The sequence below is a fragment of the Triturus cristatus genome, chromosome 1_2 (genome assembly GCF_964204655.1).
Source record: "Triturus cristatus chromosome 1_2, aTriCri1.1, whole genome shotgun sequence".
Lineage (NCBI taxonomy): Eukaryota > Metazoa > Chordata > Amphibia > Caudata > Salamandridae > Triturus > Triturus cristatus.
This window is the reverse complement of record NC_140580.1, coordinates 64,850,373-64,877,610: the sequence shown is the minus strand read 5'-3', so window position 1 is coordinate 64,877,610 and position 27,238 is coordinate 64,850,373. Positions and strand designations below refer to the sequence as shown.

The following is a 27,238-nucleotide window of genomic DNA, read 5'->3' as shown; positions in this document are numbered from 1 at the left end:
ACAAAGTAAATTATGTTTTACATCACTGAAATTACATTTAGCAGCAATTGTGGCGTATACCAGAGGAGAAACAGGCAAGAGCTTCTTCACCTCACATGGTTCCTAGAAGGTGGAAAAAGGATTGCACCACCAAAAATGATACCAGCACCAACTTGGAATCTGAACATGGTTCTAGCACAAATGATGAGAGCACCTTTCGAACCACTACACAAAGCAACCCTACAAATGCTTACAATAAAGACTGCATTTTTAGTAGCAATAGCATCCTTATGTAGAGTTAGCGAATTGCAGGCACTAACACAACAGGAACCCTACTTCCAAATACATAGTAACAGGACTGTCATGAGGACTGATCCACAATTCACATAAATCAGAGTATACAAATACCAAGTTTCTTTCAAACTCCAAAGAACAAAGCGGAAAGAGCTTTGCACACAATTGACGCAAGGAGAGCAGTCCTGTATTATGTGGAAAGAACTAAAGAATACAGAAAAGCAAAACTGTTATTTGTATCCTTTGCAAAACGTTTTCTTGGAAGACCAGTAACAAAGAGCACAATCGCAAGATGGAATAGCACAAGCCATACAATTGTGCCACAAGCAAGCTGGACAAACTTTACAAGGGGTGCCACGGGTGCATTAAACAAGGAAGAAAGGAGCAGCAATTGCTTTTCTTGCAAACAAACCAATCCAATACATTTGCAGGGCTACAACATGGTCTTTGGTACACACTTTCACCAAACATTACTGTGTGGACATCCAAATGAACAAAGAAGCACAAGTAGGACAAAAGGTCTTACAGCATCTATTAACAAACCAAAGTTCATTTTCCACCAAGCCACTACAAGACTAGCAAACCGCTACAAAGTCTATGTGTAGCATAGTGAATCCAAAAAAGATTCACGCAGCAAAACTAATAGTTTCTTACCTGTCGGTGTAGTTTTGCAGCTTGAAGAATTTTCTGGGTTCACTAGCGAACCCACACTCCACCAAGGAAGAGAACTATGAGAGAGAAAAAAATAATCATTGGAAAGGAAAAAAAAGAATCCGAAGATGGCTACCAAAGGTAGGAGCTTCCGGAGGAAGCCCATCGACGTCACAGAAGGGCACCAAATGGTATTACGTCGTCGACGCCCACCAACAGTAACAAAAACAAGCATTGGCATAGCCAATAGGTCTCGCCTTTGGGACCTTATAAGTGTTTAGCCATGCAACAGTTGCATAACTAAATACTTATAAGGTCCCAAAAGCGAGACCTATTGGCTATGCCGAGCGGCCGTGCGGCCGCGAAAGAGAATGTGATCGCGATCAAACATCAAAGCGGCCGCAAAAGTGAAAGTAATCGCGGTAAAGCGCGGCGCGCGCGCACATTCACTGTAGCTCTAGGCTGGCCTGGTAGCACTTTTTGGAGCCGTCTAAGTAAGTCTCACCAGACCAGCGCATGCGCTGGGTCAGGCGAGACCTAAAAAAAGAGAAGAAATACTACAATTCCAGACCCAACCACTAGATGGTAGAATAATGCACAGCATTGTGAATCCAGAAAATTCTTCATGCTGAAAAACTACACCGACAGCTAAGAAACTATTCCTTTTACATCAAGTAAGATAATGCTCACTCCATAGTCTATCAATTTCAGAAAGAACTCTAGCCAACTATACAGGCTATCTTCCTTGTATACCACCTATCAGGGTTACATTTGTAAATGAGAGTAGGTGGTATTACCCCCAACTTATTTGTGCCTTGATAAAGTAAGCGTCCATGCTCATTTGCACGCCACACAGCACTGGACCCTCAAAAGAAAAAAATCTAATGCGGTCTATCTGAAAAAAACTTAAAAAGACAAAAGGGAGTATTTTATAGTCTTGAGTTTGCTATTGCAACATAGGGTAGGGTGGTTCCAAATGGAGGAAACTGAGTTAAATATAAAAATGTATGTGGCCACACACTTAGTGCAGCAACCTCATAGCAACAGGAGAAATGGCCAACCCATGTGCCTTTTGTAAATATTCTTTAAATGTAAAGCTCAAGTTTTTTTTCCTGTAGTTCCAAAATATTCCACGAAGGATGTCTGAGCCCTCTTCAAAAAATTGTAAGTTCATGACAATAATGGTAGACTATATTCAAAGGTAATAAGAAGGTTAAAGGATATATGATCTAAAAGATATTAGAGTAGGCATAATTTACAGCCACAACAAACGTACAGGTAAAGGGCATCACATAGCAGGGTTTATAAATGCAATGGTGCTGGAGACAGAAAAAGAGAAACTTAGTTTTAAAAGCAAGGGCGGCTCCTCCCCACTGACTCAGCCAGCAGTTGAAAAATGAAGCTATATTCTATAATCATTTTATTTTTCACCTGCTGGCTCTGAGCCAGCGTGTGCAGGGAGGGGCGGGGTGGGCCAGGCCAGGCCAGGCCATGGGAATTGGAATGGGAAGGAGGACTGGTTGGGGCACTTCTAAGTCAGCATGTGTATTTGGCCAGCTGTCTTAGGCCGTCCAAATACACATGCGCACTTGGGTTTCTCCAACCTGGCTGTATTCCCAGCCGTGTCAGAGAAACAGCAGACTCTGTGTGCCTGAACGGAGCGTCAGACCAGCCTGCTGAGGCCAATCCTTACTCTGCTCTCATAGAATGATTGCGGGGATTGCACAGGGAGTCTGTGATGCTGTCCCAGTGTCTGCTGGAACAAGGAAGAACACCAAGGTGCAACGAGGGAGGCAGCACTCCCGTCCCCAACCCTGCGCTCCTTCCACCTGCCGCACCACTTTTGGTTTGTGGCGACCGCCACTTGCAGGTTAGATTTAAAGTATATAGACCATGAGCTGCCTAGCCCCCAGGGGTACCTGTAAACATGCCCATGTGCATGAAAAATAATTGACTGTATCTGATACACCACCCTCAAAAAGAGATGGGAGTGCACTTGGATGCACCCCCTGCTCACCAAAGCCTTGTGCTCCGCTAGCTAACGTCACCAAATACGTGAATTATTCTCAGTGGACCCTGATTGCTAAGTTAATTTGTTGAAAAAAATCAAAAGGCTGGCTAGAATGTCGACGAGGGCAGAGTGGCATAGCTCTTCTTGCTTCGTGAGAACTATATTCCAACACCCGCACTACTAAGGTATTGTGTCCAAAACCTCTAATACAGAGTCTTAAAACATGCACACAATTCCAACACCCAAACACTGAAGTTTTTGTCCCAATACGCACACATCTAGCATACTCCAAAATACACTTTCCAGTGCCTGCACACTCACCAAGCAATGCTGATCCCAATACCCACACACCTAATCTACACCAAACATACTCCATCCTAGTACCTATCCAGTGGTCGCAGACCAATCATACTCTATTTAATATCATGCTCTATTTAATATCCATACTTAACCTGCAGCATCCAGTGTTGACAGACTGTAAACTACACCAGCATATCAGGTATGCTTTTTTGAAAATGTGCACTCCTAACATACTGTATTTTTAAACACACACACACACACCTAATGTAATCTTCAACAGATAACCAAACTAATAAACTACACTTTTGGTTTTCGAAAAACTGTAATCAGTCTCTGAACACCTAACATTTTATTTCTGTTATACTTTGCATCTGACTACTTAACAAACTCTTTTCCATGGTGTACTTGTCTAACGTACCCTGCACCGTTTCTAAGCTCCTAGTGTTTTACAACTAATACCCATAAATCTATCATACTCTATCAAATAGTCCTATACTTGTTTTATTACCAACACAACTGACACATTTTCAGTGCTTGCATAACTAAAAATATTGCATCTAATGACTCATTAATACTGTAGAACAGCGTCTCTCAAAGTGTGGGTTGCAAGCCAATTTTTGGTTGGTCGGTAAAGTCTGAGCAAGAAATAAAGATGCATTTAAATTCTCTGCTTATCTTGTCTCATTGGCCTTGCTTCAACGACATAGATTAAAATGTTAGGCTATGTCTTCTGACAAATTGTTGTTTATTTTTTTTAATATGGGGATTGGTGTTTACTTTTATTTCTCTGCGTGCAAAGTGAGAGGTGTGACTTGTGTGACAATTTTGCAGGAGTAGAAGGAGTGTGAAAGGAAGGCTGTAAGATGTTTGTTTTTATTTTTTTACACCATACAACAAAATGTAAAAACCTGTAAATGAACTCCACGCATTCTGCGATTAGGAAAGCAAAAATAAAGTATATTTTTTGTAATAATGAAGAGTGCTGGAAACAAAGATTTTAATAGGATCAAAACAAACCAAGACACTTGGTAATGCAAACATGATACATTTTCACAGAAACCTGATTTCCACACATTATCATTTGTGTACCAAATAATTGGATAAGTAAAATGTATGTCTGTGCACATTTTATTTCAATGGAAAATATGTGGTCTGTAAATGCACTACTATACAAGGCTTTAGTTACATTCAAAAACCGTCCCGCTTCATGTCCAGTAAAGGTAGGTGAGTCACAAAGGTTTGTCATTCTAAAAAGTGGGTAGTAGTGCTAAAACGTTTGGGAAACATTGCTGTCTAAGATATTCACACATCCGATTTGCTGTTTCCAGTGCCTGAATACCCAACAGTCTTTTCAGTACCTGCAAACATAACATATTCTATTTTAAACACTAATTTACTTCACCCAGTACATTTGTGGAATAATCTATCCATTGCCCAAACACCTACCATTACTCACATTTCTAGGAATAATGTACTCAATACCCACTCCTAAGCTACATAAACCCAGTACTGAATATTAAGTGTAATACACAACATGCACACGTCACTTGCAATTTCCAGTAGTATCCAATCAGTAAAAACAAATCTAACATTTCAAGTCCAATACCTACACACCCAATATATACGCTGTAGGTAATTCTTACTCCCATTAAATACACAACAAAGATACTCCATCCAGTACCTGCACAGAAAGCATACAGATACTCCATCCATTACCTGTACAGATAGCATACTCTATTTCAATACTTGCACACCCATCATATACCTTGTGCGCTTCCGTCTTTGCCTGACCATTCCACCTGAGTCATCGCACATCTGTATGCCTGCACTCTGTTTAGATACTGTTAATAAGTACTGCATATTTTTGCACATAGAAACAAAAAGCTGTATGCCATAGTTGCAACATGTACATCTTCACACCTTCTTCAGTTTTGATTGTTAAGCAACAATCAAATCATTGTACTGCCCATTTCCTTACAACAGGGGCAGAGTAAACTGCAGGAAATAACCTTAGACTGCTAAATTCTCAAATTGATAACATTTCAAAACAGATTGAAGGTGTGATAAAGATACATTTAGCTCTGTAATCTTTTTATTTAACAACTGCAAAAAGAATCCTGACGATTTTCTTTCGGAAAGTAATCAAAATACCTCTGAAAAATGTTTTTATCTAATCTGGATCTGAAGGTTAATCCTTATCAGTAGCTTGTTTGATTGCAGCAGTACTGTCAAGTTGTGTCTCCTATATAGTGCTAAATCTTGCTGTACTACATGTAACAAACAGACATTTTTTCTTATATTCTCTTCTGTTCTTTATTAGGACGGCAGCAAGCCATTTTAAGTGAACCTGTCCCTGCAAAAGACATGGAGCCTGCATTGGTGTCGCTGGAAGGATCTTGCTATCGTTCTACCAGCGAGGAGTGCACTTTGGAGCAGCCTGGGTTCTCTGACCTTCCCCCTCCATACTCCGATTTGGATGTGAGCAGCCAGGACAACCTAATGGGCCTTGCACACACTTCAAATAACCCTTACATGCCAAGACCTCAGGCAGTGGGATCCTCAAGCCATAATCCCATCAGCACAGGTTTTAAATATTCCTCAAAGGAGGCAATTGTCCACCAACCCCAAAGAGCTACAGAGGAAACTCTTGAAGAACTTGGGAGTGGCGATAATGAGGACTCTCCTGCTGAGGGCTCTGATGGAGAAGTCTCTCTGTCTCAAGAATCTCGACCTGATGTGCAGCCGGATGGGGACACAAATACTTCAGCTGCCCCGATTTGAGCTAAAGCTTGTTGCATTGGCACCTCTATCAGCCGTGGCAGCTATGAGCTTTTTCTGTACCACCGTCTCATGAAGAGGATTTCGAAGGTCTGGGCGTGGTGGGGAAAATGAGCATAAAAATAAAGCCTTTCTGTGTGGCCATGCTGCCATATGGATTGCCGCACCCAAGTGGTGCCCACGGCTCGCCTGCATTTTGCGAGTTTTGTAATGACGTCTGTAGGATAATCAGGTTGTATACTAATGCCAGTGTGGTTTTCTGGACATCTTGTGAAATTAGACACGTTTCAGAACTGGGTAGATTGTGTTGCCATAAGTTGTTTTAAGCCAGTAAGAAAAGTGAGATGCCAGCCCCGTGATGGGGAGAAAGCCCCTGCATTGAGCGTCTGCTCTGAGCACTGCCCTTGAAACAGGCGTGCCTCTTGCACTTTGATCATGCCTTGAAGCCACAGTCGAAAAGGGAAGAAAATCACTTGCAGCTTGAGTAGCTGTTTTGTAACGAGAGCCAAATTTTGCTTTGCCAGAGAAAACTAAGTTAACTATTTGAAGGGCAATATAGCAAGGAATGATTCCTTCAGTCCACTGTCTTATTCTCATTTATAGATGCACGTCACCTGGCCTTCTGATGTTTCCCTCTGCTTCCAGTCTCTTGCACTCTAGATGCCTTTACACACCATGTTCTCATTTTGTTTGCTCTAGCACAATCCGTCTCACCTGGTTTAACAAGGGAAAGAGGATGGGTTTAATGGGAGGCCTGGTGAACATGCAGCTATGCTGCCACAGGTGAATATAAGAGTCTGGATTTAGATATGAAATAGCTTTATTTCCATTGAGGGTCTCTGTGGATTTCCATATTCTAAATTCTACCTCCCAGGATGACAGTGGAAATCCCCGAAGACAATCACCCACAGAAACTTAGTGTTACAGAGTAACTAACTTGTTCATATGAAAGATCCAATTATTTATAATTACCTATTAAATACAATTTCTATGACTCCAAACTCATTTTATGCATTGTATTACTTAGAGGCAATTGTAAACAATTTTATGAACATTTTAACCGAGGTTGCTAGGGTACAGGGACTGAAACACAGTCCTCGTAGAACATTTTCTCAATTTCTTCATGCCTTGTTACTGCCTGTACCCGCAGCCCAGAGACCTTTCATGCGTGGTGGCAGTCTGGCTTAAATTGTGATGTCAGATTGTTGCTTTCTGTTCTCACCGAAGCCTGGTTACTTCCTTTACCTGATTTCTGTATCCGCATTATTTTCATGGCTGGTCTTGGTGGTAACAGTACATGGATTGGTGCCCAAAGGACAGCAGGATGACCCTTTCCCCAACGCCCTATGGATTTAGTAATCATGATTGATTATCCTGCTTTAACCACCTCCCTTTCATTCATCTTCATGTCCTGAACTTACATCGTATTCCTCTACTGAGCCTGTTCTTTTCTCCCTCCTTTATCCTGCTCTCTCCTGTTCTCTACCTGTGGGAAGTTCTGCATTATTGTGACAAGACCGTAAACTGACCCTTCATATCTGTTTGGGTAAAGCTTTCCCCACCCATACCATAAATACATGTCCCACCATTTGGCCAGACCTACCTGGTTGCTTGTTTTTACCTCTGTCTCCCAACTGGATGGAGTGGATTGGAAGCCTGCATCCAAGTCTCACTTCTGTATTCTCCATTTGTTAGAGTGGATGTAGCCCGGTGCAGAGTTTGACAGTGACTGTGCTGAGTATTTTACATCATCTTTCCGGATTTTCTCCAGGTAGTAGGTCAAAGCTCTTCTACCCCATTTTCTACAGGCTGAAATTAGGTATCAAGCTTGTTTTGATCACTCGTCCTGTTTTTTGCATCATGAATCTTTTGCATATATGGTTGCTTTGCAAAATCCCTCCATCCGGTTACTAAATTACAGAATAGTTTCCAAAAGCTTGAAAAAAGCATCCCACTGAGTGTTGAGTCAAGGGCATCTTATAAACAGATTCCTCACAGCATTCAGCAGAACTCTGGAAGGCATGGTGGTTCAATAGCATCTACAGGTTCGAGGCATGTGGGCTGCTGAATTCATATCTGTGCATAGATCGCCGCCTAGGGTTGGGTCCGGATGATTGCACATTGTTGTCCTGGAAGAGTCTTCGAAGTATCACGAGATAGGTGGCTCCTCCCCTGGACTACAGTGCGCATGGGCATCCCCTCCATCCTTAGATTGTTTTTTTCCGCCATTGGGTTCGGATGTCCTAATCTTAGCTCTTAGAGTATTTAGGCCTATTACTCGGTATTGTTTTCGTTCGGCGCCGAGTATCTTCATCGAAGTTAGCCATTTGCCCTTCGACGTTAGCGCCGATCCAGATCGACGATGGAACCAAAGACATCAAATAGCCCCTTCAAGCGTTGCCCTCTTTGCAGCGCTAAATATGCTCGCTTCAACGTGCACCCGGTGTGCAACAAGTGCCTCTCTCCAAACCACGACGAAGCCACCTGTATGGCGTGCTCCAGGTTTCGATCGAAGAAAACACTTAGCATTCGTCGAGCAGCTCGGCTCGAGGCGCAGAAAGTATCGCCAAACCCGGACAACATCTTCGGGACCGAAGATGAGGAGGTCGTGGACCTTGAAGTTCAAGGAGAGATATCGGATCCGGCGTCGGAGCGTGAATCAGACTATGATGCCGAAGACTAACATATTCTAGATGAAGAGGAAGATGAAGCCGTCGAACAGGTAGGAGATGACGGAGAAGCCCTTGGGGCCGAGGAGGAGCTACGCCCACAGGTCCACTCAGGGCCCAAAGAGACATTCGATAAGGCTCAGGTCGCGGGATCGCCACAAGGCCTTACCCAAGACCATTCCTCTCGTTCTTCCGCCCCGCTTAAATGCCCGGCGTCGAACTATCCTAAAGAGCCGTCGGTATCGAAAGCGCCATCACTCGATCGACGAGAATCGAAACTGAAGGCAACGGCACCGAAAGCGAAACCGAAAGTGAAAGAGTCTCTCCACGGCGACAAGGCCTCGAAGCCCTCGGAGCCAAAGACGCAAAAGAAGGCTGTCGACGCCGAGAGGAGTCTTACGAACGTCGAGCCGAAGGCGGCACCTACAATCAAGGTCAAGGTTGCCGACCCGAAAATATCGACGCCAAGGAGCGTCGACAAGCATATGGCGAGCGGCCCTCGAGAGCCACCCCTTTCTGGTCTTAGTGTCCCGAAACCGACATCCGGTACAGGGCCAGAGGCCACAACCAAAAGGGCGTCGAAGGATCGTGTCCAATCCGCGGCACCGTCTCCCTTTGTAAAGCAGAAGGTGTCGGAGTCGTTATTACGCATCCAAACCAAGGCTTCCATGGTTGGCGCAGACACGGCCCCGCAGCCCAAAGCGGTCAGCGCGGTTCACATCACGTCGACGCACATTAAGTTTGGACTCCCATCAGCGGTGCGACCAAAAATGTTCGACACCAAGAAGGGTCTCGACCCCCAAGAACCTATCGACCCGAAGAAAAATGTCGAGGCACCGACAAAGATTCCAACAGAGAAGAGAGCAGTTGCAATGCCTCGAGACGATGAGGATCCCAGGCAATTTATCGACGCCAATACTGGTAGACTTTCCATATACAAACGGAAAATAGTGACAGACACCAATGGAGCCTTACAAAATTCCATTGAAGAGAAAAAGACCCACATCACCTGTTCTAGTGGAACAACTTCAATATTGTGCCACAGAACCTCAGTCATTCTCACCCACACACTCTACTGTGGATGCTGGAGATGTTGATGATATAGAGGGCACTTATCATATGGACACTGACCCTGAAGACCAGAACCAGCCTTGGGTGGACAATACTGATGCTGGGGGCCCACATACTGCTCCAGACACACAAGCATATGTGGTGAAAACGTCTCCTACAGAGGATACGGCTGCTTTCAATGCCTTAATTGAACGAGCCGCCAACAATCATGACGTACAGCTCCACTCTGATCCTATTGAGGACGACTTTCTAATGGATACCTTCTCTACCTCAGAAAGATCTGTTAAGACTCTGCCCATGCTGAAGGGGGTCCTCAAACAGGCTACTGACATTTTTAAGGAGACCACAAGGGCGAGAGTCCTTAACCCTAGAATTGAAAAAAAGTATAGGCCAGCTCCTATGGACCCTGCCTACATAAGAGGACAGTTGCCTTTAGACTCATTGGTGGTTTCCAATGCTCGGAAGAGAGCCAACTCAAAGACAACGGGTGATGCTCCTTCCCCAGACAAAGAGTCTAAGGTCTTGGAAACATCAGGAAAGAGGGTTGCTGCACAGGCAGCTAACATCTGGAGGATTGCCAACACTCAGGCGCTTCTGGCTAGATACGACAGGGCACATTATGATACCCTAGAGACACTGCTCCAGCACCTCCCAGATCAGTATAAAGAAGGAGCAGAATCCCTAATTACAGAAGGGAAGCTTATCAGCAACGCTTCCATTAAGTGCGCTCTTGACGCAGCTGACACTGCAGCTAGGGCTATTAACACCAGCGTCATGTTAAGACGGCATGCTTGGTTAAGAATCTCTGGATTCAAACCAGAAATACAAACGACTATACTTAATCAACCTGTCAACCCTAACTCCCTCTTTGGCCCCGAGGTTGACACCACCCTAGAAAAACTCAAAAAGAATACAGAGACTGCAAAGTATATGGGGGCTCTGCAATCACAGCAGTTTCGGAGTGGGTCCTTTCGTCGCTCCAGCAACAGAGGGCCATCAAAAAGCCAAAACCCCCCACAGTCGCAGTACACTAAAGGAGGTACACAGACCACCTATAATAAAAATAATAGAGGTGGAAACCGTGGCAACAACTTCAAAGGCAGACGCCGTGGAAACAGCTCCAGGTCCTCCGCCACCAACAAACAGTGACGCCTTGTCACTGCCCCCCGACCACATAACACCTGTCGGGGGGAGACTCCAACAGTTCCTGCCAGTATGGGAATCCATTACTACAGACAGGTGGGTGAGAGAAATTATCCATTATGGTTATTGTCTAGAGTTCACATCCACTCCACCCAACATACCACCAAGACACCATCATATGTCCGCAGAGCACTTGCACTTATTCCAACAAGAAGTTCTCAGTATGCTCCAAAAAGGAGCCATAAAACTCGTGCCTGCAAAGGAACGAGGATCAGGGGTGTACTCACTGTATTTTCTGATCCCCAAAAAGGATGGATCTCTCAGACCCATACTAGATCTAAGACCTCTCAACCGTTACATTCTCTCGGAGCATTTTCACATGCTCACTCTGCAACAAGTACTACCGTTGCTCAGTCAGAGAGACTTTCTCGCAACATTAGACCTCAAGGATGCGTATTTCCATATACCCATACACCCCTCACACAGAAAGTATCTCAGGTTCACTGTTCTCAATCAGCATTACCAGCTCAAAGTCCTCCCTTTCGAGGTAACTACGGCACCCAGAGTTTTCACCAAGTGCCTGGCTACAGTGGCGGCACACTTACAGAGACAGCACATACATGTCTATCCTTATCTGGACGACTGGCTTATCCAGGGAAAGTCGGCCCAGCACTGTGCCAGCCACATGTCCCACACCATTCACCTTCTTCACAGCCTGGGCTTCTCTCTCAATTATCCAAAGTCCCACCTTCAACCCAACCACGTACAGCAGTACCTAGGCGCAACCATAGACACTCTGGCAGCCACGGCACAACCAAATTCAGTCAGGATCAACAGCCTTCAGTTGCTCTTAAAGAAATTCAAACCTCAACACTCACTCCCAGCAAGAGTGTTTATGCAGTTGATAGGCATGATGGCCTCCTGCATCTTCATAGTCCCGCACGCAAGATTACATATGCATCCGCTTCAGGAGTGCTTAGCACGTCAGTGGAATCAGGCCCGCGGACAATTAAAAGACCTAGTGTTGGTGAGCGGTCGGGCATACAACTCTCTGCATTGGTGGAATCCACAAAACCTTTGCAAGGGCCGACCGTTCCAGGAGCCTGTTCCACAAATCATACTGATGGCGGACGCGTCTCTCCAGGGATGGGGAGCTCATGTACTCAATCACACAGTGCAGGGACTATGGACGACACAGCAAAAGAGGATGCACATCAACATTCTGGAACTGATGGCAATCTTCCTAGCCATGAAGGCATTCAAACTGCACCTGTGCAACAAAGTCGTGTTGATCCGAACGGACAACATGACTGCCATGTACTACATACAGAAGCAGGGAGGAACACACTCGCCACAGTTGTCTCATCTGGCTCAGAGCATGTGGAAGTGGGCCATTCAGAGGAACATCTTCCTCATGGCGGAACACCTCCCAGGCAAAGACAACCAGATAGCAGACCTGCTCAGCAGACACAGCCACCAGATGCACGAGTGGGAAATACATCCATCAGTACTCCAACCGTACTTCCAGCAGTGGGGTCATCCAGAGATAGACCTATTCGCCACAAGCGAAAACGCAAAATGCCAAAACTTTGCCGCCAGTTTCCCACATCCGCAGTCGCAGGGCAATGCAATATGGATGAACTGGTCCGGCAGATTTGCGTACGCTTTTCCCCCAGCGCCGTTAATACCGCTGGTGGCACGCAAACTCAAGCAACACTCGATGACGCTCATCCTAGTTGCTCCAACGTGGGCACGTCAACCATGGTACACCACGTTTCTGGAACTCTCCGTGGTACCGCATCAACGGCTACAGCTCACACCCACACTTTTAACGCAGAGCCATGGCGAGATTCAGCACCCAGATCCGCAACAGCTGAACCTGGCGATCTGGCTCCTGAGATCTTAGAATTTGGCTACCTAAACTTGCCTCCAGAATGTATGAATATCATCAGGGAGGCACGGAGACCCACTACCAGATCCTGCTACGCGGCTAAGTGGAAAAGATTTGTCATTTATTGTAAAAATAATGACATCAATCCACTGGATGCATCAACGCAAAACATTATCTGTTATCTATTACACTTATACCGATGCACTCTGGCATACAATTCCATCCGTATACATTTAACCGCACTGGCAGCTTACCTTCAGAATAGGCAGCACCTCTCTCTGTTCAAAGTGCCGGCCATCAGAGCTTTCTTGGAGGGACTCAGACATGTGATTCCCCCACGACACCCTCCTTCACCAGTCTGGAACCTAAATGTGGTCCTCACCAGACTGATGGGACCACCTTTTGAACCTCTACACTCCTGTGAGATTCAATTTCTAACATGGAAAGTAGCTTTCCTAGTTGCCATTACTTCCCTAAGACGAGTTAGTGAACTTCAGGCACTAACCATTCAAGAGCCATTTATACAAGTTCATGCAAACAGGGTAGTACTACGCACCAACCCTACATTCATGCCCAAAGTGATATCGCAGTTCCATATGAACCAATCCATAGAACTGCCCGTGTTTTATCCTAATCCTGAGAATGTAGCGGAGAGAATGCTCCACACCCTTGATATCAGAAGAGCTCTCTTATACTATATTGACAGAACACAGACTTTCAGGAAAACCAAACAACTGTTTGTTGCCTTTTCTCCACAACACAAAGGCAACCCCATTTCCAAAGCAGGAATAGCTAGGTGGATAGTTAAGTGTATACAAATTTGCTATGAAAAAGCTAAGCGCACACTAACAATTCCTCCAAGGGCCCACTCTACACGAAAGTTAGGGGCCTCCATGGCTTTCCTGGGAAATATTCCTTTAGAGGAGATATGTAGAGCAGCCACATGGTCCACTATACATACATTTACCAAGCACTACTGCGTAGATCAGGGGTCTCCAACCTTTTCTGTATTGAGAGCTACTTCAGCTCAAGGAAAGTCCTGTTGAGCTCCTCGCAAATTTTATCACTGTAAAATATTGACAGCACATGTAAACATTACACTATGACCACCCTAAACAGGATTATCATAGTGCCACCCAAGTATTCCAGGTGATAGTACCAGAAGAAATGCTAGGGAAACAATTATCAATAATAAATGCCCCCATCTGACTGATAAAGTAATATTCAAATCTTCACATGCCTTGTGGCACAAAGGACATAACCACAGCAAGAAGTCTCTTCAATTCAGCTTGACATATCTTTCAAGTATCAACTTTAAATGTGTTTTGAAATTGAAACCTTTTGTCTTCATCAGCATATCAATTTCTGAAAATATACAGATTTTTCTATCACCACTTTCCATTTTGGGCAAACAAACTACATTTTCCTGAAGAAAACCCTTGTTTTTTTTCATTTTTAGGAAATACATAGTCCGCAAACATCAGCTAGTCATTTTAATTGAGCACTCACCTGTACAAATGCCTCATATGGACAGGCTGCTTCAAATGCTCAGGTATTACAGTCATAATCCATGGTACCATAGCACCGAGGACGACTGTATAATGCCAATAATGCACATCAGTATAAATTGTGCCTAGTCTGGACACCATAAGGACCAGGATGGCCACCGTATTATTAGTCATGGTCCTTATTATGCAAGGGGCAGCCACAATTATATCAGGAACACCTAAATATAGTGCAGTCATGCTCTTAATGTCACTGATGGCTGCCAGTGTACCATAACTAGACCACGAATACCCAAAATAGTAAAGGATGGCCATAATTATATCATTGGGACTATTATGCCATGAACTGACACAATTGTGCTACAGACAAAACCCATATGATGGTGGCTAGCGTACCCATTTGGTAGTCCGTGACACCAGGTGTAGCTTACAGGAATCAACAATGTTTATAATGGATGCAAACATAGATGAATGCAGATGAGGCTCTTCATTTTCTCTGCTCAGGATCATAATTTTCCTCAGCCCTTGGCTGCTCATGCACCCAACTAAAACATTTTCACTCTGACTCCTGAAGTCCCACACTTTAGTGGGTCAGCCCTGATTACTGCTCAGGCTACCACTGGCACTCTTCATTTATGGCCCACTATTCACACACATGGTGAAATTGATAAAACAGTTGACTACCACATGCCTAATCACCTTGTGACTTAGTCTGAGATTGGATAAAGGTGACCATGTGGCAGACTCAATAGGCCGACACAGTGTGTGTTTGATTGTTAATATTAGTCCCTGCCATAGGCTGGTTGGCTAAAGATCTTCAGATGAGAAGTGCTGCCTTTTTTAAAATGCTTAGAGACTCTGCATAGACTCTCTGAATGAGATACTGGGATTGACTTCACCTCTGAGAGCTACTTTGAGGGTACTGGCGAGCTACCAGTAGCTCCCGAGCTACTTGTTGGAGACCCCTGGTGTAGATGTACACTCAAGACAGCAGGCAGCTGTAGGACAGGCTGTTCTCAAAACTCTTTTTCAGACTGCTGCAGCTGGCACGGGCAGCCGCTGCTAATGGAGGGACTGCTATATAATCTATGCACAGATATGAATTCAGCAGCCCACATGCCTCGAACCGAATATGCTACTTACCAGTATGCATCTGTTCTTGGCATGTAGGGCTGCTGACATTCATATCGCCCACCCTCCTCCCCGGCGCCTGTAGCAGCTGTAGCATTCAGTAATTACTAGTTAGCATGGTCATCATTCACTGTATTACACTCCATCTCTGCCGCAATGGCGAAAAACAATCTAAGGATGGAGGGGATGCCCATGCGCACTGTAGTCCAGGGGAGGAGCCACCTATCTCGTGATACTTCGAAGACTCTTCCAGGACAACAATGTGCAATCATCCGGACCCAACACTAGGCGGCGATCTATGCACAGATATGAATGTCAGCAGCCCTACATGCCAAGAACAGATGCATACTGGTAAGTAGCATATTCGATTTCTTTGCCTACCATTGTATTTGATCCAGGAATGAAGAGCTCTAGCCAATTTTTCTTGGTAACATTTTTAGGTCGAGCCTACTAGACCCGCACATGAGCTGCCTATTGCAATACATATTATGGCTTACCAAGAAGACAAAGTGGCTTTGAGCCCTCCCATTTCTTAAGATTTGCTGGCTTTCCTTGACAATAATTTGCCTACTTCTTATTCCTGTCCCAGCTGTCTAATCTTGTGTTTCTCTTCCATGGAGTATTTCCTCTTTACAATCTCTGTGATTGCCTGGCTTCACTGCTTGCTTTTAAACACAACTTTTTTCTTTTGTGTGAATCATTGCATAAGAGTGCATGGGTTTTCGTACAGTCTCCCTCGTGTACGCCTTCCCCCTGCACCTTTTTCTCTGTTGTCCAACTGCTTTCCCCCGGCATCCTCCTCCTTATGATTGCGTGTGCTTCTCTCCATTGGTTCCTTCAACCCCCTGCTGTTTTCATTCCCACCCTCCCACTGTTGCTTTTGTGTCCCCACCAGCCCTTCTACCGTTGCTTTCGCGTCCACTCTCATGCTGAGTCAGCGTTCCTGAGCCCTCTCCAATGTTGCTCCGCCACATTTGCCTTCCCTCCCCTATACCCTCGCTTTAAAAAGGAAGAGCTTTTGCTTGTGCTTTTTGTGTTTTTTACCGATCTAACTCAGATCGGTAACTTAAAAAACAAAAGTGCCTGCGCCATTTTGTATCCGTGTGCATTTGTGGTGCGCCCTCCTACAGAATGACGTGGACAGTTGTGTCAAAGGCTTTGGGGGTGGTTGCGGGGGGGGGGGGTGTTCTTTTTTTAAAATGTTTATTTATAAACTTTAGCCATGTTGCAGAGTGTAACGGATGCTATGCAGGGTGGCTAAAAGCATTGGCATAGCCAATACGTCACAAAGCTGAGACTATTGTCTTTGCTAATGCTTGTTGTAATATTTTACAGTATAGCCGATGGGAAATTGGAACTTACCACAGTAATCACGCTAGTTTAGGAGGTGTTTCTTAGTTGGGCATAGGTCACTAGTACAATTGTAACAAATCCAGTTGGACGCACACTGCTCGTCACACCAGCATGTTGCCCCAAGGAACTCTGGTATATGTAGTGGCGACGGCGAGTACGCCTATGCCACAGTGTTGAAAAAAAGTATGTGTCGCATTAGCCATCCCTGGACACGTGTTTCGAGGTAGTTGCCTCTCGTCAGCAGGGAGTAGGTAAGTGTAAAGGGGTGCCGGGTGGACTGCCAATAACGTAAAAACAGGTAGAGTACCTCTCATGGCGCGCAGGTGCTGGTCCAGAGGTCGTCAGCCCAAATGGCTCAAGGGAGCCTTTATATAACAAATCCAGTTGGCCGCACACTGCTCGTCACACCAGCATGTTGCCCCAAGGAACTCTGGTAGATGTAGTGGCGACGGCGAGTACGCCTATGCCACAGTGTTGAAAAAAAGTATGTGTCGTATTAGCCATCCCTGGACACGTGTTTCGAGGTAGTTGCCTCTCGTCAGCAGGGAGTAGGTAAGTGTAAAGAGGTGCCGCGTGGACTGCCAAGAACGTAAAAACAGGTAGAGTACCTCTCATGGCGCGCAGGTGCTGGTCCAGAGCTCGTCAGCCCAAATGGCTCAAGGGAGCCTTTATATAACAAATCCAGTTGGCCGCACACTGCTCGTCACACCAGCATGTTGCCCCAAGGAACTCTGGTAGATGTAGTGGCGACGGCGAGTACGCCTATGCCACAGTGTTGAAAAAAAGTATGTGTGGCATTAGCCATCCCTGGACACGTGTTTCGAGGTAGTTGCCTCTCGTCAGCAGGGAGTAGGTAACAAGTACAATTGTAAACATTTCACAAGTTGGTTTTACTTTGCAGGTTCCCAGTGAGAAGTGACAATGGGGAGGGGGCAACCTATTTTTGTTCTCTCTGTGATAATATCTTAATTATTTGTTTTAAGACAATCGTGAGAATTGGCTGCCCTAGGATCGTGCTGAGCCAAGTTGTGCAACCAAAGAAAGTTTGAGAGCAGTTCTATGGAGACAAAGGTAAATTGCATTGGAAACAAATGTTTCTGAATATCAGTTTCTGGTTGCAGGGACAAGACATGAATCCTACTTTAGAATTCACAAATTTGGGGACAGAACTACGAGACAACGGCCCCTAAACCGTTACAAGAAAACACATGATTTTTAGATAAACTAGCTCAGTAATGTCATAAAACTGATGCCCACTCGATCCCGAAGCAAAACTCTTTATTTAGTACCATTAGCCTCAAAATGCTCTACCGCTTATTGAAGACTTTGACCTTAAAAGAATGTCCAATTAAAATGTGGTCCAAGAGGGCCAAATATTCAGAAACACATGATACATTTATATGCAAGTAATCTAGTGGGATTAAATCTCATAGCCAGTTCTGATTTTACTCATGCGCCATAGTTCTAGCTCTATTGTAGACACTCTTGAATCTTCAGCCCAAGATGCACCCATGTGTGGTTTCAAAATGAAACTTGGGGACCAGTGAAGGCAGGAACTTCCAACATTTACATTTTTGACATCTACAGGGCAGTTAATTGTTAAAGAATTTTCAATGCTGCCGTAACTATTGTTAGCCTTGAGCACTAATCTCCCACAAAAATTGAATGTTTGACAAAACAAAAGCATAAAAGTTTGGAGAAAAAAAAGAGCATCTCTTTCCTTCAAACTTTCCCACACTTCCTTTGAGACGAAACTGATTCTCACTGTAGAAGGTATTCTGGGAGTAGGCCACTGCTAGGCGGAAGCAGATACAGATGAAAATGATGTAATTGAATACAGTGTTTATCCAGTATTGGGGTATCTTTCATAGATTCACATGCCTGAATCATTCCCTGCCGCCGAGGCGGGAGTCCCGCGGTAAATACAAAAGTAGTGTCAAATAATAATTGTAGTAGTAGGCCCCGAAGAAAAGGCCTGAGGCCTAGATCTTAGCAGCCTATCTACATCATTATGCCAAAAGAACCAAAAAATTGGTCCCAACCAATCAGCTATCAGGACCCTCTAGAACACTCTCAGCAGAGCCTGTTCTCCTCAGATTCTTACTGCACCTCGTGTGGAAGGAGCCTCCCTGAGTGCCACTCAGTTTTTCTTCTTTATTCCATGATGTCTGACAAGGAAGCCTTGTTCAAGCCCTGCAGAACCTGCGCCAAAAAGAGAGTCCATGTTGATGACCAGCATATGGACTGCATCTACTGCCTCTACCCTAAACATGAGGCAAAAGATAGTAAAATTTGCCGTACCTTCCCTTCTAAGACTCTTAGGGATAGGGAGGCGAGAGTGCTGTTATGGCTTAAATCCTCTTCGGCTGAAGAGGATGATAGAGCCTCAACTTCCAGCAAGAGAGCTAGGTCTCAGGACAGCTCTTCAAGCGAGTGGAAAAAACACCATAAATCTTCCCACTCTACTTCTGGCCCTTCTCAGAGGACTCCTCTCATCTCCTCTGGGTCAGCGCAGTCTCCTCAGGACTCTGCTCTCAAGGACTCTAAGAAGATGTCTACAAAAACTGTGAGTAAAAGCCTTTCAAAATCTCTGGCTTTCCCTCCGTCAACGATTTCTGTCACTTCTCGTCGACGGAGACTGTCTCGACGACGTCTTATCACCTCTCCTATACTGTTGACGAGGATTTCTATCCTGTCAAAGAAAACGTCGTCGACGAAGACCTCGTCGACTAAGTCAGCGTCGAAGTCCACATCGACGACGTTACCGTCAACGAGAGTAGTATCGTTGACGAAGACGCAGCTGGTGACTGCCCCGTCGACGAAGGTCCCGTCGACGTCGAGCCAGTCAACGACAATCCCGTCGACTATTTTGACAGAGCCAGTCGACGACAATTCCATCGTCTGCGGCACCTGCATTGACTGTGGCTCCTACTCATTCAACACTTGTTTCATCTAGGAGTTTTCAGCTCAAAACATTTCAAAGACATGAATATAGCAATATTTCACCACTTAACTCCGTCACATCTCCTGGAAACATATGTGCAGGAAGAGGATGATGATTACGAAGAGGAAGAAGGACCATTTGGGATAGCTCATCATCCTTCGGAGCTACACATTAAATGTCAAGATGATGAAGAGGAGGAGGATTACCAAGACCAATATTATCAAGAGGACATTGTCGTCCCGCATCACAGAGTTTACCATAGACAACCTCGCCAGAGTGAGATGTGCCATCTGCCTCCAACTCTAATACAAGACCTGCAAGCCATGCTAGCAGATTACAGACAGCGTTTTCCCCCACAGCAAGTCATTCCACAAGTTCCACCACCACTTGTGCCTGTTCCGGATCCTTTGCCTTCACCTTCCTGTTCCAACGCCTCAGCTTCCAGACCCTCCTCAAGACCCTCATCATGGTCAGGACACGTCCTCCGAAGAGGAAGTTGAAGAGGGTGAACTACCAGAGACCATTCCTGCAGATCCTTGGGATTCTTATATTATCCCTATGCCTTCACCAACGACTCCTCTACCATCTGATTCGCCCCCAGAGGATATAGGGGGATTTCATAATCTAATGCAGCGAGCAGCTGCTAGATTTCAATTGCCTGTCATGAATGAACAAACTGAATGCTTCCTACGTGATTTTAAGGAGGAATCCTGAAAGATTACGAGGGCTGTCCCGATAATTGATTACATCTGGAACGAAGGGGTCAAAATCATGACAACTCCTGCATCTGTGCCAGCAGTGCTTCCACAGATAGATAAGAAATACCGTGCTCTGGCCAATAGTCCATCCTGTCTCATTGGCCATCCTCGACCAGATTCGGCCATTTCCCAGGCTGCCCAACAAAGGTCTAAGAACCCGGCAACACCCATTACTACACCGCCGGACAACGAAGGGCGTCGTCTTGACTTGATCAGCAAAACATTTTCGACAATGGCAGCTGCCTCCATCAGAGCAGCTAACTCCCTAGCAATAATAGGGCGTTATGACCGCCAAATGTGGTCGGATATGACTGGACTTCTTGAGCTCATTCCTGAAGACAGGAGACAGGAAGCAAGAAAAATTCTATTAGAGGGAGAGCGTGCGGCATCTGAAACCATAGATTGCGCACTAGACATTGTCAATACAAATTTTCGCCAGCTGGCTGGTGCGGCAGTACTCAGACGCCAGGGTTGGCTTAAGGCCACCACTTTCAGACCTGAAGTCCAGACAAAAATATTGGACATGGCATATGATGGCGAATCGTTGTTCGAAAAACATTGATGAAGCCCTCCAGGCAATAAAAACTGATACAGATACGGCAAGATCATTGAGTTCATTGCAGTACAAACGCGGAACCTTTAGAGGCGCAAGGGGGGGTGGGTTTTCCTCTAGAGGAGGATACCAAAACCAGCAGAGCCGACCATACCAGCCCCAATATAGACAAAATTACCATTCTTCATACAGGCAATCCAACACGTCTGGTTTCTCTCGTCAGGGCAGTCGAAAACGTTCTCAAAATCGAGGACGAAACGCCAACAGAAAGCAGTGATCTCCGCAGGGCGCCTACCACACCTATTCCCCTTCCCGTGGGCGCGAAAATTTCTGCATTTGTAGACAAGTGGCAAGAAATTACCTCAAATCAATGGCTTCTAGACCTGGTGAACAACGGTCATATCCTAGAATTTGTCTCCAAGCCACCCACCACTCCGCTCAAGGGACCCCCTCCCCCTCGTCTTCACTTATTATTCAAAGAAGCTTTAACGATGCTCCTCAAGAATGCAATAGAGAAGGTTCCATCACATCAGAAACGGACAGGTTTCTATTCCCGATTTTTTTTCTGATCAAAGAGAAATCGGGGGAATGGCGCCCGATTCTAGACCTTCACAACCTGAACAGATTCCTCAAAAAACAAGGATTTCGCTTGGTCACACTTTCAGAGATTCTAGGTTGTCTCAACGAGGGAGATTTTATGGCTTCTCTGGATATGGAAGATGCTTACATCCACATCCCAAACATCGCAAATATCTTCGCTTCACTGTGGCTAGTGCCCATTATCAGTTCAAAGTTCTCCCGTTTGGACTAAAATCGGCTCCAAGGATCTTCACAAAGTGCCTAGCTCCTGTAGCAGCAGCGTTAAGATCCCTAGGGAATCCAAGTATTCCCGTATTTGGACGATTGGTTAATCAAAGGTCCTTCGGAACGAGCAGTCAAGATTGCCATTACAACGTCTCTTCATCTTTTCAACTCTCTGCGGCTAACTGTGAACAGGAGCAAATTTCAGTTACACCCAATGCAGGTCCTTCCATTTCTTGGAGCTCTGCTGGATACTGTCCAGTGCAAGGCATTCTTATCTCACGAATCACAGGTTCGTCTTCAAAAGCTGGCAATTCTGATTTCCAGAAGAGTTAGTTTCTGTCCGCATGTTTGCTTCACTCCTGGGGAGGTGCTCTTTGGCAAAAAATCTCATCCCTTTGGCAAGACTCCGAATGAGACCTCTACAGGAGGAGCTACACCTTCAGTGGCAACAGGCCGTGGGTTCTTTAGAGGACATCCTCAGAGTCACACCACGCATGAAAAACGCATTGGTGGTCACAGATGGCCAACTTCGCAGAAGGGCTCACTTTCATACAGGATATTCCAGATTTTGTTCTCACAACGGATGCCTCCATGGAAGGATGGGGAGGTCATCTCCAAGATTTACAGATACAAGGAAAGTGGTCTCCAGAGTACAAGAAACAACATGTTCGAGGCATGTGGGCTGCTGAATTCATATCTGTGCATAGATCGCCGCCTAGTGTTGGGTCCGGATGTTTGCACGTTGTTGTCCTGGAAGAGTCTTCGAAGTATCCTTGGATAGGTGACTCCTCCCCTGGACTACAGTGCGCATGGGCATCCTCTCCATCCTCAGATTGTTTTTTTCCGCCATTGGGTTCGGATATGCTATCTTAACTCCAGTTAGGAAAAAGTTAGTCGAGGCCAAAAGGCCTTTAGTTCGCGTCGGTACTGTTCACTCGATCGGTTTCGACCCTACCTGTTAGCTTACTAACTTCGGAAACAACTTTTCGCTTTTTACCTGACCATCGCCGACACCGACGATGGAGTCGAGGACACCATTCAAGAGGTGCCCGGTATGCAATGCGAAATATCCCCATATCGACGTCCACCCGGTGTGCAACAAATGCTTGTCGCCGGACCACGACGAATCGACATGCATGGCCTGTGCCCGGTTCCGTTCCAAGAAGACTCTACGGAATCGTCGAGCGGCGAGACTCGAAGCGCAGCACGCGGCACCGGCCCCGGCAGACATCTTCAACGCCGAAGATGTCGAGGAGTTGGAAATCCTACCCTCCAATCCCGGTTCCGAACATGACTCCGGTTCGGACGACGTCGACGAATCACTCTTTCGCAGAGATGAAGACAACGCCGAGGTAGGAGACGACGATGAGGCCTTAGGGGCCGAAGAGAGTAGCTCCAATGACGAGCAAGGCCTACCCGTTCAGACTGACGAGGGCCCAGTGCCACAGTCTATGGCTCCGGTCGAGGGATCGCCTTCGGGCCTTACCCAAGACCTATCCCGCGGTTCTTCGGCCCCGCCCTCGGGCCCGGCCTCGGACGTTCAGCGGCAGCCATTATTACCTACACCGGCTGGTTTCCCTTCTACCAAACCGAAACCGAAAGCTGCACCGGTACAAATGAAACCGAAACCGAAAGTGGCGCTAGTCGGATCGAGGCCTTCCACACCTTCGACGCCAGCGACACACATCGGCACCGAGCGCACCAAGCGAGACTTCGGTGCCAAACTTGAAGCGGCCGACGCCGGAGTCGGCATTCGGAAAAAGGCCCTCGGTGCCATCAAACCTGCTCGGCTCTCGGCGCCGACGCCATCGACTCCTAAACCAAAGGTCATACCACCTGCTGCGTCTCACGTCGCTTCCACGGCAACACCGAAGCCTCCTGCATCGAAGACGTTGACACCCATTTCCGCCCCTCGACCCGATGACCCACCGGCGCCGAAAAAGTCCACGGCCGCCTCTACAACCCTGGTGGGCCTCGAAAGCACTTCACGCGCGAACCGTTGCAGCACAAAGCAGCAAAACCCAAGCGGTCCTCCAGGACACATCGGGCTCCGGCCCACTAAAAGCTCAAACAGCCTCTTCGGCGCCAGCCAACATAACTTTTGGCCTGCCGCCATCCACGATCCCGAAAATGTTCCAACTCAGGACACAGGTCACCCACACCACGGTTACACCTGCTGAGACGTCTCCGTCACGTTACATCGACGCCAACACCGGCAGGATGGTTATCCATGACCGGAGGATAACTTCAGAGCCACCCTTGGACCCTTTCAGGATCCCACTAAAGAGAAAGCTGCCTGTGGACTCAGAACCTGTGCTTTGCGAATCTTTCGACTCGCCCTACCAAGACCCACTATCATTCTCTCCCACACACTCCGACACGGATGCGTTGGCAGACTATATGGATGACCAAGTCCCTTACCACGGAGACACGGACCCTGATGACCAACAGGACCCTGATCAAACTTGGGGCGACCCTGCAGACCCCAGTGCACCTCTAGATGCACAGGACCCTCAACTCTATGGAGCGAAAACATCTCCGACAGAGGACACTGCAGCGTTCAACGCTCTTATTGAACGTGCTGCAAATAATCATGACGTGCAGCTTCACTCTGACTCCGTGGAAGACGACTTCCTTATGGACACTTTCGCTTCCTCGGAAAGGCATGTAAAGACTCTGCCCATGCTGAAAGGAGTCCTCAAACCAGCCAAGGACATCTTCAAGGAACCCACCAGGGCACGGGTGATAAACCCCAGGATCGACAAAAAGTACAGATCAGCACCTGGGGACCCTACTTACATCAGAGGCCAATTACCTCTCGACTCCATTGTCGTTGCGAATGCTCGCAAGAGGGCACACTCGCAATCAACAGGTGACGCTCCTCCCCCGGACAAAGAGTCCAAGGTTTTAGAGACCTCTGGCAAGCGAGTTGCCGCACAGGCTGCCAACATATGGCGCATAGCCAACACTCAAGCGCTCCTCGCTCGCTACGATAGAGCGCACTATGATACAATGGAGCAACTACTCCAACATCTCCCTGACCAGTTCAAAGAAGGTGCAGAAATTCTTATCAGAGAGGGACAGCTACTCACAAATGCTTCCATCAAGTGTGCACTAGATGCCGCAGACACGGCGGCCAGGGCCATAAACACAAGCGTCATGCTGCGACGACATGCCTGGTTGCGAATCTCCGGGTTCAAACCTGAGGTGCAAAATTATATACTGAACCAACCTGTCAACCCCGACTATTTATTCGGGCCGGAGGTTGACACGGCCCTTGAGAAAATAAAGAAGGACACAGACACTGCAAAGTCCATGGGAGCTCTCCAGACTCGGTCCTTTCGGAGCAGCTCCTTTCGTCGCCCCGGAAATAGGGGAGCAGGTAGAGGGCAGGGGTCACAGCAGACATACAACAAAGGCAATACCCAAACCACCTACGATAAAAACACCCGGGGTGGATATCGTGGCTCCAGTACAAAGGGCAGAGGACGCGGCTACGGCAACACCAGGTCCTCCCCCAAGAACAAGCAGTGACGCCCTCTCCCTTCCTCCCGACCACATAACACCTGTCGGGGGAAGGCTACAAAGGTTCCTGTCCACGTGGAACTCCATCACCACGGACAGGTGGGTCAAAGATATTGTCAAATACGGTTACTGTCTAGAACTAACCTCCACTCCACCCACAATACCTCCAAAAAACCGTCCTATGTCCTCAGAGCACTTAACGCTCTTACAGCAGGAGGTGCACAGTATGCTTCTAAAAGGCGCAATAGAGGTCGTACCCGTCCAAGAGCAAGGTACGGGGGTGTACTCCCTGTACTTTTTAATACCGAAAAAGGACGGGTCACTCAGACCTATATTAGACCTGAGACCCCTAAACAGATACATTCTTTCCGAGCATTTTCACATGCTCACTCTACAGCAAGTCCTCCCGCTGCTCAAGCAGGGAGACTTTCTGGCCACACTGGACCTCAAGGATGCGTATTTCCACATACCCATTCACCCATCACACAAAAAATACCTCAGGTTCACTGTTCAAGGGCAGCACTACCAGTTCAGAGTCCTTCCCTTCGGCGTGACAACGGCACCAAGGGTGTTTACAAAGTGCCTAGCTACTGTGGCGGCACATCTACGGAGGCAGCACATACACGTCTACCCTTACCTGGACGACTGGCTCGTTCAAGCAAAGTCAGCCCAGCAATGTGCCAGCCACATGTCCCGCACCATTCACCTCCTTCACAGTCTGGGGTTCTCACTAAATTACCCAAAATCCCATCTACAACCCGCACACGTACAACAGTACCTAGGTGCGACTATAGACACTCTGGCGGCCACAGCTCAGCCGAATTTGGTGAGAATCAACAGCATTCAAATGCTGATTTCAAAGTTCAAACCTCAACACTCCCTTCCGGCGCGAGTGTTCATGCAGTTGATAGGCATGATGGCCTCCTGCATCTTCATAGTCCCACACGCGAGACTACATATGCGCCCGCTTCAGGAGTGCTTGGCACGTCAGTGGAATCAGGCTCAAGGACAATTGAAAGACCTAGTGTTGGTGAGCGGTCGGGCATACAACTCTCTGCATTGGTGGAATCCACAAAACCTTTGCAAGGGTCGACCGTTCCAAGAGCCTGTTCCACAAATAGTACTGACAGCAGACGCGTCTCTCCAGGGATGGGGAGCTCATGTACTCCACTACACAGTGCAGGGACTATGGACGACACAACAGAAGAAAATGCACATCAACCTTCTGGAACTGATGGCAATCTTCCTAGCCATGAAGGCATTCAAAGTACATCTGTGCAACAAGGTCGTGTTGATCCGGACGGACAACATGACCGCAATGTACTACATACAGAAGCAGGGAGGGACGCACTCTCCACAGTTGTCTCATCTGGCTCAGAGCATGTGGAAGTGGGCCATTCAGAGGAACATGTTCCTCATGGCGGAACACCTCCCCGGCAAGGACAACCAAATGGCGGATCTGCTCAGCAGACACAGCCACCAGATGCACGAGTGGGAGTTACACCAATCAGTACTCCAGCCGTACTTCCAGCAGTGGGGTCATCCAGAGATAGACCTGTTCGCCACAAGCGAAAACGCAAAATGCCAAAGCTTTGCCGCCAGGTTCCCACATCCGCAGTCGCAGGGCAATGCGATATGGATGAACTGGTCCGACAGATTTGCGTACGCTTTTCCCCCAGCACCGTTGATACCGCTGGTGGCTCGCAAACTCAGACAACACTCCCTGACACTCGTCCTAGTTGCTCCTACGTGGGCACGCCAGCCATGGTACACCACCTTCCTCGAACTTTCCGTGGTGCCGCATCAAAGGCTGCGGATCAAACCCGCGCATTTGACGCAGAACCATGGAGAGATTCAGCACCCAGATCCGCAACAGCT

At 46.8% G+C, this 27,238-nt stretch overlaps 1 protein-coding gene across 2 annotated transcripts in view; it reads left to right on the top strand.

Annotated features, from left to right (window-relative positions):
• The window catches only part of ABRAXAS2 (abraxas 2, BRISC complex subunit), a 313,192-nt gene extending 306,178 nt beyond the window's left edge, over positions 1-7,014 (top strand). For both annotated transcript variants that reach the window (XM_085601520.1, XM_085601512.1), the window contains exon 9: positions 5,556-7,014. In XM_085601520.1, coding sequence (XP_085457646.1) covers positions 5,556-6,016 — 461 coding nt within the window. In that variant the 3' untranslated portion in view covers positions 6,017-7,014. The remainder of the gene's footprint in view (positions 1-5,555) is intronic.
• Positions 7,015-27,238: the final 20,224 nt, after the last annotated feature.